The 16,462-nt window shown below is 43.3% G+C and overlaps 1 protein-coding gene across 3 annotated transcripts in view; it reads right to left on the bottom strand.

Moving 5' to 3' along the window:
* Positions 1–16,462, bottom strand: part of LOC137374316 (SH3 domain and tetratricopeptide repeat-containing protein 1) — a 126,669-nt gene that overhangs the window by 25,481 nt on the left and 84,726 nt on the right. For all 3 annotated transcript variants that reach the window (XM_068040177.1, XM_068040186.1, XM_068040193.1), the window contains 2 exons: positions 9,783–9,963; positions 7,292–7,442 (listed from right to left, as the gene is read on the bottom strand). In XM_068040177.1, the coding sequence (XP_067896278.1) occupies positions 7,292–7,442; positions 9,783–9,963 (332 nt within the window). The remainder of the gene's footprint in view (positions 1–7,291; positions 7,443–9,782; positions 9,964–16,462) is intronic.

Below are 16,462 nucleotides of genomic sequence, written 5' to 3'. Positions count from 1 at the left end.
AATTATTAATCGATATTTTTCCAAGTGACAATTAAATTTGTCTCTGTCTGTAAAAAAATGACCTTAGGTTGACTGGCCTGTAGTTGCTAGTTTTATCCCTCTCCAGGGTACTTTATAAGGTAAAACCTAATTTGTTAGCTATGCTATTTTATTCTTTCAATAAATAAGAATTTATTTTTTATATTCTTAGGGCTTTAAGAGTACTGTATTTATAAGTAAACAATTAACAAATGGACATTTACAATAGTAAGCATGGGATACTGAATAAGAAAATAAAGAAAAAGAACAAATGAACAAACTTGCAGTTATATAGAGCCTTTTATGACCTCAATGTCCCAAAGCAGTTCACAACCAGTGAAATATTTCTGAGGTGTAAACACTGTTGTAATGTAGGGAACTTCGTCAGCCAATTTGAGCACAGCAAGAACAATGTGACAATGACTAGATAATCTGTTTTAGTGATCTTTGATTGAGAGATAAAAAATTTGCCGTGATACTGGGGAAAAACTCCCCTGCTCTCTTTCCAAATAGTGCCGTGAGATCTTTTACACCGACCTGAGGGGCAGACAACTCATCTCATCTGAAAGACATTTAGGGCTAGAATTTCTATGGAGATTCCCCAATCTCCTGCCATAACTCCAGCAGAAACAGCACTATTGTGCATTTGCACCATTTCTCTAAGCTTTTTGCTGATCACCTGCCAAGGTTACAATGGAAAACTGGTAGAAACCATCCGATAACCTTTGTGGTTAAAGAAATGATCCTGCACATAACAGAAAGAGTCCTAAAGAAGTTGTTAATGGAATATTTTGAACTCTAAAATATCACTGACGCAACAAATAGCTATCCAGGTGTAGTTAGAATATCATATACACCAGCATCACTAACAATGTTTAACTGTCTCTCGTAAAGAATGGCATGTGCCACAATAGCTAGCCATTTTAAACAGGTATTTATATCAATCATTTTCTTCCACTCGCGTTCTACTTTGCTTCTTACAATTTTGGAGCGGTTTTACCATCTTATTGTTTTTTTCTACAGTCTGACTGATTTGACCTTTGTACATTAGCCAGTATTTTTCATCTTTCTCAGCTTTTTAAAAAAATAAAATGTTCACAGGTAATTAATCCCACTAGCTGCTTTTTCTTTTTGTAATAGTATCCAGTCTTTGGCCATCAACATTGTGTTGTTCTCCTCTCCCCTCTGTCTGGTCAGCTTCTATAAAGAAGCTCACAGGTGTTCCATTTTCAATTCTGAGGAAGGACCTGTACCTGAAAAGTTAACCTGGCTTTTCCCTTTTACAGATGATGACAGATCTGCTGTGTACTTCCAATATTTTCTGCTTTTATTTCAGATTCTCATTGTTCGTCATTTTTCTTTCCATCTCTATTCAAATTATTGCTGTTTGTTACCTCTATGCTCAACTATGCCAATCCTCTCCTGGCTGACCTCCCACCTTGCACCCTCAGTAAAATAGAGCTGATCCAGACTTTGGTGCTCATAGCCTAACTTGCACTAAGTCCCATTCGTCCACCACCTCTGTGCTTGCTGACCTACATTGGTTCCTTGTCCATCAACATCTTGACTTTTAAAATTCTCAGCCTTGCTTTCAAATTCCTCAATGGCTTCACACTCCCTATCTCTGCAATATCATCGAGACCTACAACCGTCTGAAATCCATGTGCTCCACCAATTCCGGCCTCTTGCACATGTCCAATTTTTATCACTCCGTAATTGGCGGCCATGCCTTCAGCAGCGTTGGCCCTAAGCTCTGGAATTCTCTCCCCAAAGCTCTCTGCGTCTCTCTCCTCCTTTAAACCTCTTGGACCAAGCTTTTTGTCCCCTGTCCTTACGTGGCCCGGTGTCAAACTTTGTTCAATAATGAACTTGTGAACTGACCTGGGTCATTTAGGACATAAGAGGCTCTATATAAATGCAAGTTGCTATTGCTTACAATGGCCTGGAAGTAGATGCAATGGCAATATCGACCTTGAACATAATAGACAGATTTGCCCCATCCTCAAGTATCAAACTTTTCCAAAATCTGTTGGAGAACAGATTTAGAATTTGTTTTTATTCGTTCGGGGTAAGTGAGTGTCGCTGGCTAGGCCAACATTTATTACCCATCCCTAATTGCCCTCGAGAAGGTGGTGGTGAGCCACCTGCTTGAACTGCTGCAGTCCTTGGGGTGTAGGTACACCCACAGTGCGGTTGGGAGGGATTTCCAGGATTTTGACCCAGCCACAGTGAAGAAACGGCGATACAGTTCCAAGTCAGGACGGTGTGTGGCTTGGAGGGGAACTTGCAGGTGGTGGTGTTCCCATGCATCTGCTGCCCTGGTCCTTCTAGGTGGTAGAGATCGCGTGTTTGGAAGGTGCTGTCGAAGCAACCTTGGTGAGTTTCTGCAGTGCATCTTGTATATGGTACACACTGCTGCCACTGTGCGTCGGTGGTGGAGGGGTTGAATGCTGAAGGCGGTGGATGGGGTGCCAATCAAGCGGGCTGCTTTGTCCCGGATGGTGTCAAGCTTCTTGGAGCTGCATCCATCCAGGCAAGTGGAGAGTATTCCATCACACTCCTGACTTGTGCCTTGTAGACGGAGGATAGGCATTGGGAGTCAGCTGGTGAGTTACTCGCTGCAGAATTCCCAGACTCTGACCTGCTCTTGTTGCTACAGTATTTATGTGGCTGGTCCAGTTTAGTTTCTGGTCAATGGTGATTGTTGATGGTCCAGGATTATTGATGGTGGGGGATTCAGCGACAGTAATGCCATTGAATGTCAAGGGGAAATGGTTAGATTCTCTGTTGTTTGAAATGGTCATTGCCTGGCACTTGTGTGGTGCAAATGTTACTTGCCAATTATCAGCCCAAGCCTGGAAGTTGGCCAGGTCTTGCTGCATATAGACATGTGCTGCTTCAGTATCTGTGGAATCGTGAATGGTGCTGAACATTGCACATTCAGCAGCGAACATCCCCACTTCTGACCTTATGATGGAGGGAAGGTTATTGATGAAGCAGCTGAAGATGATTGGGCCTAGGACACTACCCTGAGGATCTCCTGCAGTGAAGGCCTGGGACTGAAATGATTGACCTCCATCAACCACAACGATCTCCCTTTGTGCTAGGTATGACTCCAACCAGCAGAGAGTTTTCCCTGAATACCAGTGACTCCAGTTTTGCTAGGGCTCCTTGATGCCATACTCGGTCAAATACTGCCTTGATGTCAAGGGCAGTCTTTCTCACCTCACCTTATACGCCGTAGCAAGCACAGAGGTGAACTGGAAGTTCCACAGCCAATGTCAATGTAGTGATCTCCCGTTTTGAGGTTTGTAAATAACTCTAGCTGCCATCTAGTTTCTTTAATATGGCAAACAGATTATGGTTATAATGACACTTACTACTGTAATGATCCTAACCAAGACGATAAAAGGAATTATATATATTGTATTTGGAGAAATAAAATATTGATGGATTATAATATGTCAAGTTTAGTTGTCTATACTACCATAAAGATTTTTGGGATTTATCCAAATATTGAAGGCAAAACCTGTAATATAATGTATAGAAGTGTCCCAATGTGCCCCGTAAAAAAAAAGATTTGTCTTTCAGTGCAAATTGTCATAGGGAATGACAAGGTATTGGAAGTTTTGGAAGGCTTAAAAGTGGACAAATCTCCAGGTCCGGACGATTTGTGTCCCAGGATGCTGTGGGAGGCGAGGGTGGAGATTGCCGGGGCTCTGAACCTAATTTTTAATTCCTCTCTGGCCACGGGGGAGGTGGCAGAGGACTGGAGAACAGCTAATGTGGTCCCACTATTTAAGAAAGGTTGTAGAGATATGCCAGGGAACTACAGACCAGTGAGCCTCACGTCAGTGGTAGGGAAACTATTGGAGAAAATTCTGAAGGAGAGAATCTATCTCCACTTGGAGAGGCAAAATTTGATTAGGAATAGTCAGCATGGCTTTGTCAGAGGGAGGTCATGCCTAACAAATTTGATTGAATGTTTTGACCATGTGACCAGGTGTGTAGATGAGGGCAGTTGATGTAGTTTACATGGATTTCAGCAAAGCCTTTGACAAGGTCCCACAAGGGAGACTTATCAAGAAAGCAAATGCACATGGGATACAAGGTAACTTGATAAGGTGGATTCAAAATTGGCTAAGCTGTAGCAGACAGAGAGTGATGACAGACGGCTGTTTTAGTGACTGGAAACCAGTGTCCAGTGGCATACCACAGGGATCTGTGCTGGGTCCCCTATTGTTTGTCATTTATATAAACGACATAGATGACTATGTGGGGGGTAGGATCAGTAAGTTTGCGGATGACGCAAAGATTGGCCGAGTGGTTAACAGTGAGGTGGAGTGTCTTAGGTTACAGGAAGATATAGACGGGATGGTCAAATGGGCAGAAAAGTGGCAGATGGAATTTAACGCTGAAAAGTGTGAGGTGATACACTTTGGAAGGAGTAATGTGAAACGGAAGTATTCAATGAATGGCCTGACACTGGGAAGTTCCGAGGAACAAAGGGACCTTGGCGTGTTTGTCCATAGATCTCTGAAGGCAGAAGGGAGGGTTAATAGGGTGGTGAAAAAGGCATATGGGACACTTGCCTTCATCAATCGAGGCATAGATTACAAAAGCAGGGAGGTCATGTTCGAGTTGTACAGAACTTTGGTAAGGCCACAGCTGGAGTACTGTGTGCAATTCTGGTCGCCACATTATAGGAAGGATGTGATTGCATTGGAAGGGGTGCAGAGGCGATTCACCAGGATGTTGCCTGGGATGGAACATTTAAGCTATGAAGAGAGGTTGGATCGGCTTGGGTTGTTTTCACTGGAGCAGAGAAGACTGAGGGGTGACCTGATCGAGGTGTACAAGATTATGAGGGGCATGGACAGGGTGGATAGGGAGCAACTTTTCCCCTTAGTTGAAGGGTCAGTTACGAGGGGTCACAAGTTTAAGGTGAGGGGCGAGAGGTTTAAGGGGGATTTGAGGAAGAACTTTTTTACCCAGAGGATGGTGACGGTCTGGAATGCCCTGCCTGGGAGGGTGGTAGATGCAGGTTGCCTCACATCCTTTAAAAAGTACCTGGATGAGCACTTGGCACGTCATAACATTCAAGGCTATGGGCCAAGTGCTGGCAAATGGGATTAGGTAGACAGGTCAGGTGTTTTAATGCATCGGTGCAGACTCGATGTGATTCTGTGAATACCTTTAAGAGCCACTGGAGTTTGAAAGGCAGATTTCTTTTCGTTATCGTGTTAATAGCTGAATTTAAATAAGCTAACAGGATATATTCCATTGGCCTAATTTTTGTTATAATGGGAATGATTACGATGCTAAATGATGTATCTCAATGATCTTTGTGATTGCTTTGATCAATGATTTATCGGCTGCTGAGTTGGACTCCATGCTCTCGGTTTTTGATAAAGAATTTGGGGATTATCTTTGGATTGATTTGGCATACACTAAATGTAGATAATGAGACATCAGAAACAGAAAGGACACCCCTGCTGCAACCATCTTGAATAAATTCATAAATCACACTGCTGGCAGGTCTCCAACACCATTATTTATCAGTCTGAATGACAGCAGCGTGAAGACTGGCTTAAATGCAGCAAATTCAGGAATGTTATAGATATTAATGGGGCAGAGCTACAATAATGATGATCTAGCTGTTTTCAGTGAGGGGCAACTGGGAAACAGTACAAAAATCTAAGAAAAGCATGTAGTGGTGTTAAGTCCTTCATGCCATAATTTCCTGGAACCACTGCACCGCAATAATAGCCAATGATTATACTGTACTCACCGCCTCCACAGCAACAGAATCCATAAATCCTAATTCAAGACCATAAAGGAAATTATATATATTTTACTTGGAGAAATAAAATGACGAGGGTGTATGTAAGCTGTGCATTTTTGCAGTGGATTGGAATGAGGAAGGTAATGCAACAATGCTGCCCCAGAGCTCAATCAATAACAGTGATATCATTCCCTCTCACAATAAAATGCAAATTATAAACACATCTATTAAAATTAGTAACTTGAGTTCACTCAAGAGGTGAGGAGAAAGTGACTACTCTTGACATCAAAGCAGCATTTGACAGAGTATGGCATCAAAGAGCCCTAGCAAAACTGGAGTCAATGGGAATCAGGGGGAAAATTCTCCGCTGGTTGGAGTCATACCTGGCGCAAAGGAAGACGGTTGTGGTTGTTGGGGGTCAATCATCTCAGTCCGAGGGCATCACTGCAGGAGGTTCTCAGGAAAGTGTCCTATGACCAACCATCTTCAGCTGCTTCATCAATGACCTTCCTTCAATCGTAAGGTCAGAAGTGGGGATGTTCGCTGATGATTGCATAATGTTCAGCACCATTTGCGACTCCTCAGATACTGAAGCAGCCCACGTCCATATGCAGCAAGACCTGGACAATATCCAGGCTTGGGCTGATAAGTGGCAAGTAATATTCATGCCACACAAGTGCCAGGCAATGACTATCTCCAACAAGAGAGAATCTAACCATCTCCCCTTGACATTCAATGGCATTACGATTGCTGAATCCCCCACTATCAACATCCTGGGGGTTACCATTGACCAGAAACTGAACCGGAGTAGCCATATAAACATCATGGCTGTAAGAGCACGTCAGAGGCTAGGAATCCTGACTCCCCAAAGCCTGTCCACCATCTACAAGGCACAGGTCAGGAGTGTGGTGGAATACTCTCCACTTGCCTGGAAGGGTGCAGCTCCAACAACACTCAGGAAGCTCGACACCATCCAGGACAAAGCAGCCCGCTTGATTGGCACCCCAACCACAAACATTTACTCCCTCCACCATGGTGGCAGCAATGTGTACCATCTACAAGATGCACTGGAACAATGCACCAAGGCTCCTTAGACAGCACCTTCCAAACCCACGACCTCTACCAACTAGAAGGACAAGGGCAGCAGATGCATGGGAACACCACCACCTGCAAGTTCCCCTCTAAGCCACACACCATCCTAACTTGGAACTATATCGCCATTCCTTCACTGTCACTGGGTCAAAATCCTGGAACTCCCTTCCTAACAGCACTGTGGGTATACCTACCTCACATGGACCGCAGCGGGTCAAGAAGGCGGTTCACCATCACTTTCTCAAGGGAAATTAGGGATGGGCAAGAAATGCTTTCCTAGCCAGCGATGCCCATATCCCCTGAACGAATGAAAAAAAATGAACTAAGTATAATTAGATGAGAAACAATTTGGATCAGAATATCTACTTGCTTCAGCTTTTTAACTAATATTTTTACCTGAATGTACAGGTCCACCAATTCATTCTCTCCCAGAATGTAATATATCTTCCCAGCCTGCAGCCAAGCATATGCTTCCATCTCCTTTTTCCTCAGATCTATAAAAATTCCAAGGCTCCGTTTGGTATACTCCAGTGCTGATCTGAATGCCCTGAATGTGAAAAAAGAGAAACTTTGTTATATGACTGGGTGGTATAGCAAATTACCACACTGTCCTTTTAACTCTGCACGTGAGTCAACAGAAAGATGAAAGACCCTGCTCTTTCCTGGCTGCAATGGTCGTACATTTGAGTCCAATCTTAAGCCAGTTCCTAATAGGGCTTATCCACGGTACAAAATTGCTCATAATTTAATACAAAACAGCCACAAAATCATCAGCCCTTGATCTCTATGAAAAATCATTCTATGTTCATGGGCAAATTCACTTGTGGACCTTAGATTCTGGTCATGAACCTTCAATGCCTCAAACAGCCAATGTGTTGTTTCTGTCACACCTTTACAGAACAATGCAACTCCAAACAATTTAATTTTAACATTTAGAGGATAAGTAAAAACTAGCAAGCTGTCCGTTAAGAACAAAAAAAACCTGTTGCACTATACATTAAATACAGATTAAGTTCGATATTCTGCAAAATCTAATGATTTTTATAATTGAGTTGACTCTTGTGAAATCTACAATTTCAGAACTTGCTTCACACCAGCAAATCTCTTTCGGATCTCATGATGAGCCGTTCCCAGGGCAGTGAAGGACAAATGAAAAGATGGGGGGATGGCGGAGGGGGTACGGTTCTACGGCCTGGGTTGGAAGATGATGATGACCCTATAAGAAGTAAAGTACACACTGGATCAAATTTCAAGTTTTTGAGTCCGGTCTCCACTTCAACGACCATTGGAATGAATGGTGTTCCCCTAGCATGCTGCTCTGGTGCTTCAGGTACATTGTCAAGAAGAGAAAACTTGCATAGAGGACCTTTTATGTCCTCGGGATATTGCAATGCATTTCACAGTCAATTAATTACTTTTGAGTTGTGTTCATTATTATTTTGTAGGCAGCACCACCCAAACACACGATCACTACCACCTCGATGGACAAGGGCAGTAGGTGCAAGGGAACACCAGCACCTCCTAGATCCCTTCCAAGTAGAACACCATCCCATCTTGGACATATACTGTTTTCTTTGATCTATACTGCATCAAAATCTCGGAACTCCTTACCTAACAGCATTGTGGGAGCACCTTCACTTGATGGACTAGCGGCATAAGGAAGGTACCTCACCATCACCTTCTCAGGACAACTTGGGATAGGCATTAAATGCTTGCCAGCAATGCCTGCATCCCAAGGATAAATATTTTGAAAATGTGGAAAACGATGTTCACACAGTAAGTTGTCACTTGATGAGAATGAGCTGAGCGACCAATTAATCTTAATGCTTAGGTACAAATATTGAGAAAGACACTGGAAGGACAACCTTCTCTTTGAAAAAAAATGCCATTTCTTTCACATCCACCTGAGCAGGCAGCCAGGGCCTTAATTTAAAGTTTCATCCAAAAACAGACACCTCCAATAATGTAGTACTCCCTCAGTACTGCACTTACGTGTCAACCTGGAGCAGGACTTGAATTCACAACTTTCTAAGAAATGGTTACTGAGCAAAGTTGACACCCGAAATCGTGGGAAGGCCCTTCACTCGTTTTATTTTTATTGGTTTCAAAGGCCTGAGGACACAGAGCACATCAAAAATATGGTCCTCGGGCCTTTAAAATCAATAATATGGAGTGCCTCTCACTGCCTGGTCCCGGTGAGTTTTTTTTTCTAAACTGAGGAAGTGAATTCGGGAACCAAGTGTAGCTAAGGAAAGAATAAGACGACAAAATATTAGTTAATCATTGATGACCCCAAATTGATCCATCTCAGGTCAGTTTGTTTAACAGCTCAAACATGGGCCATTTTAGATACCATGTTCACCAAGGGGACAGCTACCTGACCCAGCCAACTTGCCAGCCATGGACTCACTTGCATGCTGGATTTAGGTTTCCTGGCTTAAGCCAGGGAGTAGTGCCAGGTTAGAGATATAGATTTGCTGCGACAGGTCACAAGGGCCTGCTGAAGTGGACTGAAGGAGGCAGCAGCTGAACTGCCTGAAGAATAAAGTTTTCTTTCTGCAAAAACTGTCCCATTGTTGCCAGGGCAGGAAAAGAAAATCTTTCAACCATTCACCACACATTAAAAGGTACGAACACAACATACTTACATCAAATTCCTCTGCAATGTTTTAATGCAAAGAGGAATATGGCATTATGACAGCAGTAATGATTACACTGCCCCTACACAACATAAAGTTTGACTGAAGTTTGAGACAACACAATAGCACACTAAATCCAAAAAAATGATTCCACCATCCACACACACTAATAATGAAATCAAATCAGAATAACTAAGAATTATCTAGAAAACTTATTACTGGGCATCACTTAACTCAAATCACTTTACCTTTCAGTTCCCAGAGTGAGGTAGAGTTGACTGGTTTTTTGTAGAACGTGCCCCTCCAGTTCCTTGTCTGCCAGTTTCCGAGTGAGGTAAAGCAGAAACTCATTGTAGATGATGCACTGGGCCTCATTAGGTAGGACAGAACTATAAAACTGGCATAGCAACTGAGTGGCTTGTACTTGGCCTAGAGTCAAAAAGAAAAACTGAAGCAAAAAGTGTGGAAGATGCTGAGGACAAAGTCAAGTGCAACAACTGCCTTACTGATTCCTAATTAGTGCATCTCCTGTTCATAATAATTTTAAATAAATTTGCATTCCATACATTAATATTGTAACAGATCTCACATGCAGTAGGACAACAATAGAACTGCAGGCATTAACTAATTTAGTTACAAAAACCAACACCTTGGCTCAAATTCTCTTTATTTGATTTGGCAGCAAGTGCCAAATGTACCAAAACAGTATCACATTGCACTTTGGAGAATTGGTTGAGAAATATTGACCAATTTAAAATAAATTGACATGCACTCTTCCCTACATTCTTTATCTGTAAGTTTCTGTACATGAGCCCTCTATGCTTTGACATGAATTTCGCCAGTTAATCCAAAGTATGACAAGAGATGAAACACCAATTTCACAGCTCTCGTCATACTGACAAGCAAGCTAGTTAGAGCTACATTTTTATCTCTGCAAAGTAGATGGACATAAACAGCAGAACAATGCCAGCAGAAAGCAATAACAGGTTGCTTGTTTGTACTACTATTGAGCCTTTCATTCCAATAGGTGTTGAGAAATTAGCAGAACAAAAGCTTTGTTAATTCTATTAATGACCAGTGAGTTCTGGGTGCCATTTACCTGCCTGTATTAGCACAGTCAATGGTGTTTAATGCTTGGAAAGTTATGAGAAGGTGAGAAAGGGGTCTAGGGTTCCCTCTCAGCCTTCACCTGGTCTTACCGTAACAGGGTTTAATTTTAAACACACCATGTTTTTAGCTCTACCTTGATGAATCTTTGTTGACTGCTTTCTAATTATAAGGCAAAGGTACCAGCAAAACAGGTCATTTTAGGTTTAAAGAAGAAAGGTTGAAATTTATTAAATTTAAACTCTAATTCGGTTAACATCTACGGATACACACTAGCATGCATACGCGATACACACATGCAGATAGAGACAGAAAAGAGCAGAAGAAATAAAGTGGAAAAGTTTGAGGCAATATCTGAAGATGGTTTTGGTGACTGTTCTTCAAGCTCGTTGTAGAGTCCTTGATAGTAGGTAGATCTTGCTTTTCGTTGGAGCCCAGTATTCTTCTTAAACCTTGTTCGATGTAGAAGAGTTCACGTGTCTTCGGTGGATTTGGAGTTAGTGAGAGAGAGATGGGAGCAGACAGGAGAGGTCTTCTCAGTCCAGGAACAAACAGTCTCTCCCTCTCAAACTGTCTGCACAATTCAAAAACTCAGGTTGCCCAGCAGGTTAGTCATGTGACTACCTAGTTTGACGACGTCGGTTTGTGCATTCGGCCATCTTAGCAGTCATCCTGGAATGTGAGCTTCCTCACCTTCAATGTCTGGTGATCAAAGTCCATTGTGGGTTTACTGTGTCAGGGAATGGTCCTTTGTCTCCACAAGCACTGTCCGTTAGTATGTAAGTGTTTTTTTCCAGCCATGGCTGATCTGTTTAACAAGTCATTTCCTCGCTCCAGCAAGAGTTTAAAATCAATGTTCATATGACAAAATTAATATGCCTCATGCTTTGCAGATGGGGGTCTGCATGATACCTCCACACCCAGCAGAATGAAATGCTATTTGAGAAAAACGCCTTTCATTAAAAAGGGTCGAGAGAGAAAATATAAGATACAGGAAAAAAAGCACGTGCCTCTATCTCATTCATTCATAAATCGTAAAACTTATTACAGCCTGTCTTTTCTTGGTGCCAGTGCTGCTTTAACTACCCCCTTTTTGGCATCCCATTAAATATGCGATTCTTTGGGGAAGATTTTTTTCCAGTTTGCTCATTTCCATGACTGTCTATGCTCTTTGTTCCTGTTGTGGCCGGCAAAGGGGGAGGGTTAGATTAGTTGGAATGTTTTTCCTCAGGAGAGGTAGTATCGAGTGGGTCTATACTGAAACTCTCTTTCAGTGCTTTGCTGAGTCATGCCAAGGCTTTTGACTTCAGGGGATGGGTGGTTCTTTGTTTTCTGACTGTGGGGGAGGGTTCTTTGCTAATCTTTCCTTTGCCCTCTGGGACACTCCTGCCTGCAGATATTTGTGCAGACTCTACTACACTCCCTCTGACACTTTGACTAGGTGAGGCATCACCCTCATGGCTTCTCTGCCTCTTAGAGGTCTTTCTTGGTCTCTGCAGGTTTCTGCAAATGCTGTTAGCAACTCTGGTGAGGTGTTTCTATTTACATAGCAGGATGTGGGGTCTAACTTTCCCGATTATGTGAGGTTTGCTGACCGGACAATAGGAGTTTTCATCAGGGATTCCTCCCCGGACTTCCTTTAACCTGCCCTCTTGGTCGCTTTTTCTCCTTCCTTTTCTACCTTTTGCCAGCCTTGTACCTGCCTGCCTGTCCCCTTTTGTTCTCGGCGGGGGTCCCTTACTGTTCACCAGCCCTCTGCTGGAGAGTCCTCCTAACACCAGTACAGGACTTAGGGGTGCAGGTTTTACTGTAGGTTGGGGTTTCCCCTCAACCTGGAACATGTGGAAATTCCTGCAGTACTCCACCAAATCTTTGTGGAGTTTTGGCCAGTCAAACTGCTGTCTCATGCAGGCTTTGGTCTTTCCTATACTGGCATGTACAGCTACTGTAGTCTCCTGGGCCCTTCCTAATATTTCTCTCCAGTACCTCTGTGTGGCACCACTAACTGGCGAATGACTGTTCACTCCTTGCCCTCAGTTCTGAGGAGAACATTTCCTCATCAGTACCTCATTCATTAAATAGTAGCAATCAGGGCCTCCCTCTGCTCCACTTTCAGACTGGGCAGCCTGTGCTAACTCTCGCAATACTGGGTCAGCTCGCTGAGCCTCAGCTAGGGAAAATTAATTTAATTCATTCACTGGGTCTTCTGACTTTCCAAAGAAAGTCTCAGACAGACAGACCCCATGGTCATCTGCCTGTAGTGTCAATTCAGTCTCCTCTGGGGGAGCTGGTTTGATCATGGCCTGATCCACTACATATCCAGGGAAACTGCAAGGGTCCGTCTCCTGCCACTGCCCTGTCTCTGACCTCCGAAGTCCTCCTTTCACTACTGGGGGGGCTACCATCTTCACCCCTGCCAAATCATTACCTAGGAGCAGGTCAACCCCGTCTACAGGCAAACTAGGGACAATGCCTACCGTCACCGGTCCTGAAACTAGGTCATACTCCAGGTGCACCCGGTGTACAGGTATAGGCATACACTGCCCTCCAATACCATTCACCACTATTCTGGTGTTCACTGCTCTCTCTGGGGGGGAAAGGTCAGGCCTTTTCCCAGTAAAAAGAGATCTAGTGGCCCCTGTGTCCCTGAGAATTACTATGGGCTTGCTTGCCCCACTCGAGGGGTACGGGGTTACTTTCCCTTCAGGCACAAAACCCTGATAACCTTCAGGAATCCTATTAAATTTTCCTGCACTTGCAGCTGTAAGCTTCCTGGGTCTCACTCTTACTGCAGTTAAAGCCACAGCTTGTTCTGCTGTGCTATCCATCAGGGTTTCTTCTTCACTGAGCGAGTGTGCCCTGATCAACCCTACAGGTTTTCCCTTTAGTTTCCAGCAGTCAGGTTTTAGATGACCTGCCTTATTACAATGGGTCTCACTCCTGCTCACAGCATCTTCCTTTTTGGCTAGAGTTGGCCCCCCTGTGTCTCCTGCTTTTCTTTCTCTCCCAGGACTGCTTGGTCTTCTATCACCTTCCCACCCTTGGTCCTTTTCAGATTTGTGGGGGCAATTAGGAAAGGTTCTCCCCTGGGAAAATTGACTTATAGATTACGGCAAACACATAAGCTGAATGGCTGCTTGCCGGGCTTTCTGAACCCACTGCTCCTCTACATGTGTCTTTATGGAGAGTGGGAGAGAGTTTTTAAAATTCCTCTAACAGAATTACTTCTCTGAGATTCTCATGGCTGAGCTGTACTTTAAGAGCCCTCAGCTACTGATCAAAAGCCAGCTGCTTACTTCTTTCAAACTCCAGATAAGTTTGATCAACTTGCTTCATGAGGGTTCTAAACTTTTGCTGATGGGCTTCGGGTACTAATTCATATGCCCCGAGGATAGCATTTTTTATCAGTTTATAATTTGATGAACTCTCATCTGGCAACAGGGAATAAACTTCATGGGCTTTTCCAGTTAGCTTGCATTGTAGTAAAAGAGGCCAAGTCTCAGCTGGCCATTTTAGCTGCCTTGCCAGTTTCTCAAAATACACAAAAAATGCTTCTATGTCTCCCTCATTGAATTTTGGGATTAGTTGAGATAGTTTTAACAATTCTGTACTTAACCCTGAATTACACTCCTCCATATTGGCCATACTTGCACTGAGGTTACTCTGTCGCCCCCCCTAGTTAACTCAAGACACCTCAGCTCGCTCTCTCTTCGCATTCCTTCTGGAATATTCTCTCTCTTTCTCGTTCCTTCTCCTGACTTTTTCTTCACATTACTTCTGGAAGGCTCTTTTTTTCTCTCTCTCGTCTCTCGCTTTCTTTCTCCTGTCTTTCTTTTTCTTCATATCACTTGTGGAAGGCTGTCTTTCTTACTCCTCTCTCTCTCTCTTTTTTTCTCTTTCAAATTCAAGTTTCCTCTGTTCCAATTGTATCTTTGCTAGCAATACCCTATTGGAGTCTACTTCTGACCCTGTTTCTACTGCTTCAGATTCAAGGGAAAAATGGTTGGCCACTAGTCTTAGGAGTTCAGACTTCCTCGCCTTGCCACATACAGTGATTCCATACTGCTCAGCTATTTTCCTCAACTCCTGGTTATGCAGGCCCCCACCTGCCAAGAATGAGACATATTAATTTCACCACATGGACATTAAACTTCAGATTGTTGCTGGGAAGAAGAGAAGGCCTGTTACAAGGACTGCCAGACCTTGGCTGGAAAAAAAACATTTACACAGTAACAGGCATTGAAGGCAGGGAAGCGCATTCTATTCCCTGCTAAGGTGATACAGTACACAGAGCCAAAATGTGGTCAGACCAGTTAGTCACATGACTAACCAGCTTGGCAACCTGGGGGTTTCTGAATTGTACAGTTTGAACTGAGAACTGGAGAAAGCAGAATGCTCCTGGACTGAAGCAGACTTTCTCTCCTGTCTGTCTGCTCCCATATCTTTCTCTCAGAACTCCAAAACCCATTAATGACACATGAACCAAGAGAGAAAAGTCTCCTACATTGACCAAGGTTTAAGAATAATACTTGGCCCCAACAAAAAGCAAGACCTACCTACAATCAAGGACTACACAGTGAGCTCAAAGCACAGTAACAAAGAAACCCTCTTCAGAGATTGCCTCAAACTTTTCCACTTTATTTTTCTGTTGCTCTTTTCTATTTGCATGTGTGTATCGTGTATGCATGCTAGCATGGACGCATCGTGTATCTGTCGGCGTTAACTGAAGTAGAGTTTAAGTTTAAAAAATGTCAACCTTTCTGCCTTAAAACCTAAGAAAACCTAAGTTGTGCTGGTTTCTTTGCCTTATAATTGGAAAGCAGTGAACAAGGATTCACCAAGGGGGAGGTAAAAACAGTGTGCTTAAAATTAAACCCTGTTACAGTAAGACCAGGTGAAGACAGAAAGGGAACCCTAGTCCTCTTTCTCACCTGGTGTAACATCCTCCATAGACAGTGCTTTTAACTTATCCCAAGTTACTTCACCCTGGCTTGGGGAGCTACCAGTATCAGTTGCAGGCATGTTAGTATTCAAACACACAACCACAAGAAAACCTGTATTGAAATTTTGCTCTTTTTTGATCGGGAACAATTTGGCTTCCTACTTCCAATTTCTCTCATTTAACTGTGGGTAAAATCTGGATGCTAAGACCCAAATTTCTGTTACGACCAGGTGAGAAAGGGGTCTAGGGTTCCCTCTCAGCCTTCATTTGGTCTTACTGTAACAGGGTTTAATTTTAAACAGTGTTTTTAGCTCCCCCTTGGTGAATCCTTCTTCACTGCTTTCCAATTATCAGGCAAAGAAACCAGCCCAACTTAGGTTTAAAGCAGAAAAGTTGAAATTTATTAAACTTAAACTCTAATTCAGTTGACGCCTACGGATACAAGACGCGCCCATGCTAGCATGCCTACGCAATACACACATGCAGATAGAGACAGAAAAGAGCAGAAGAAATAAAGTGGAAAAGTTTGAGGCAATATCTGAAGATGGTTTTGGTTACTGCTCTTAGTCACTGTCGAGTCCTTGATTGTAAGTAGATCTTGCTTTTTCTTGGGGCCCAGTATTATTTTTAAACCTTGCTCGATGTCGGAGACTTTTCTCTCTTGAGGTTCACATGCCTTCAGTGGATTTGGAGTTCCGAGAGAGAGAGATGGGAGCAGACAGGAGAGGTCTTCTCAGTCCAGGAGCAAACGGTCTCTCCCTCAAACTGTCTGCACAATTCAAAAACACTCCGGTTGCCCAGCAGGTTTGTCATGTGACTGGCTGGTTTGACCACATCGGTTTGTGAATTCAGCTATCTTAGCAGTCATCCTGGAATGTG

This window comes from Heterodontus francisci, chromosome 1, assembly GCF_036365525.1.
Source record: "Heterodontus francisci isolate sHetFra1 chromosome 1, sHetFra1.hap1, whole genome shotgun sequence".
Lineage (NCBI taxonomy): Eukaryota > Metazoa > Chordata > Chondrichthyes > Heterodontiformes > Heterodontidae > Heterodontus > Heterodontus francisci.
This window is presented reverse-complemented; position numbering and strand designations above follow the sequence as displayed.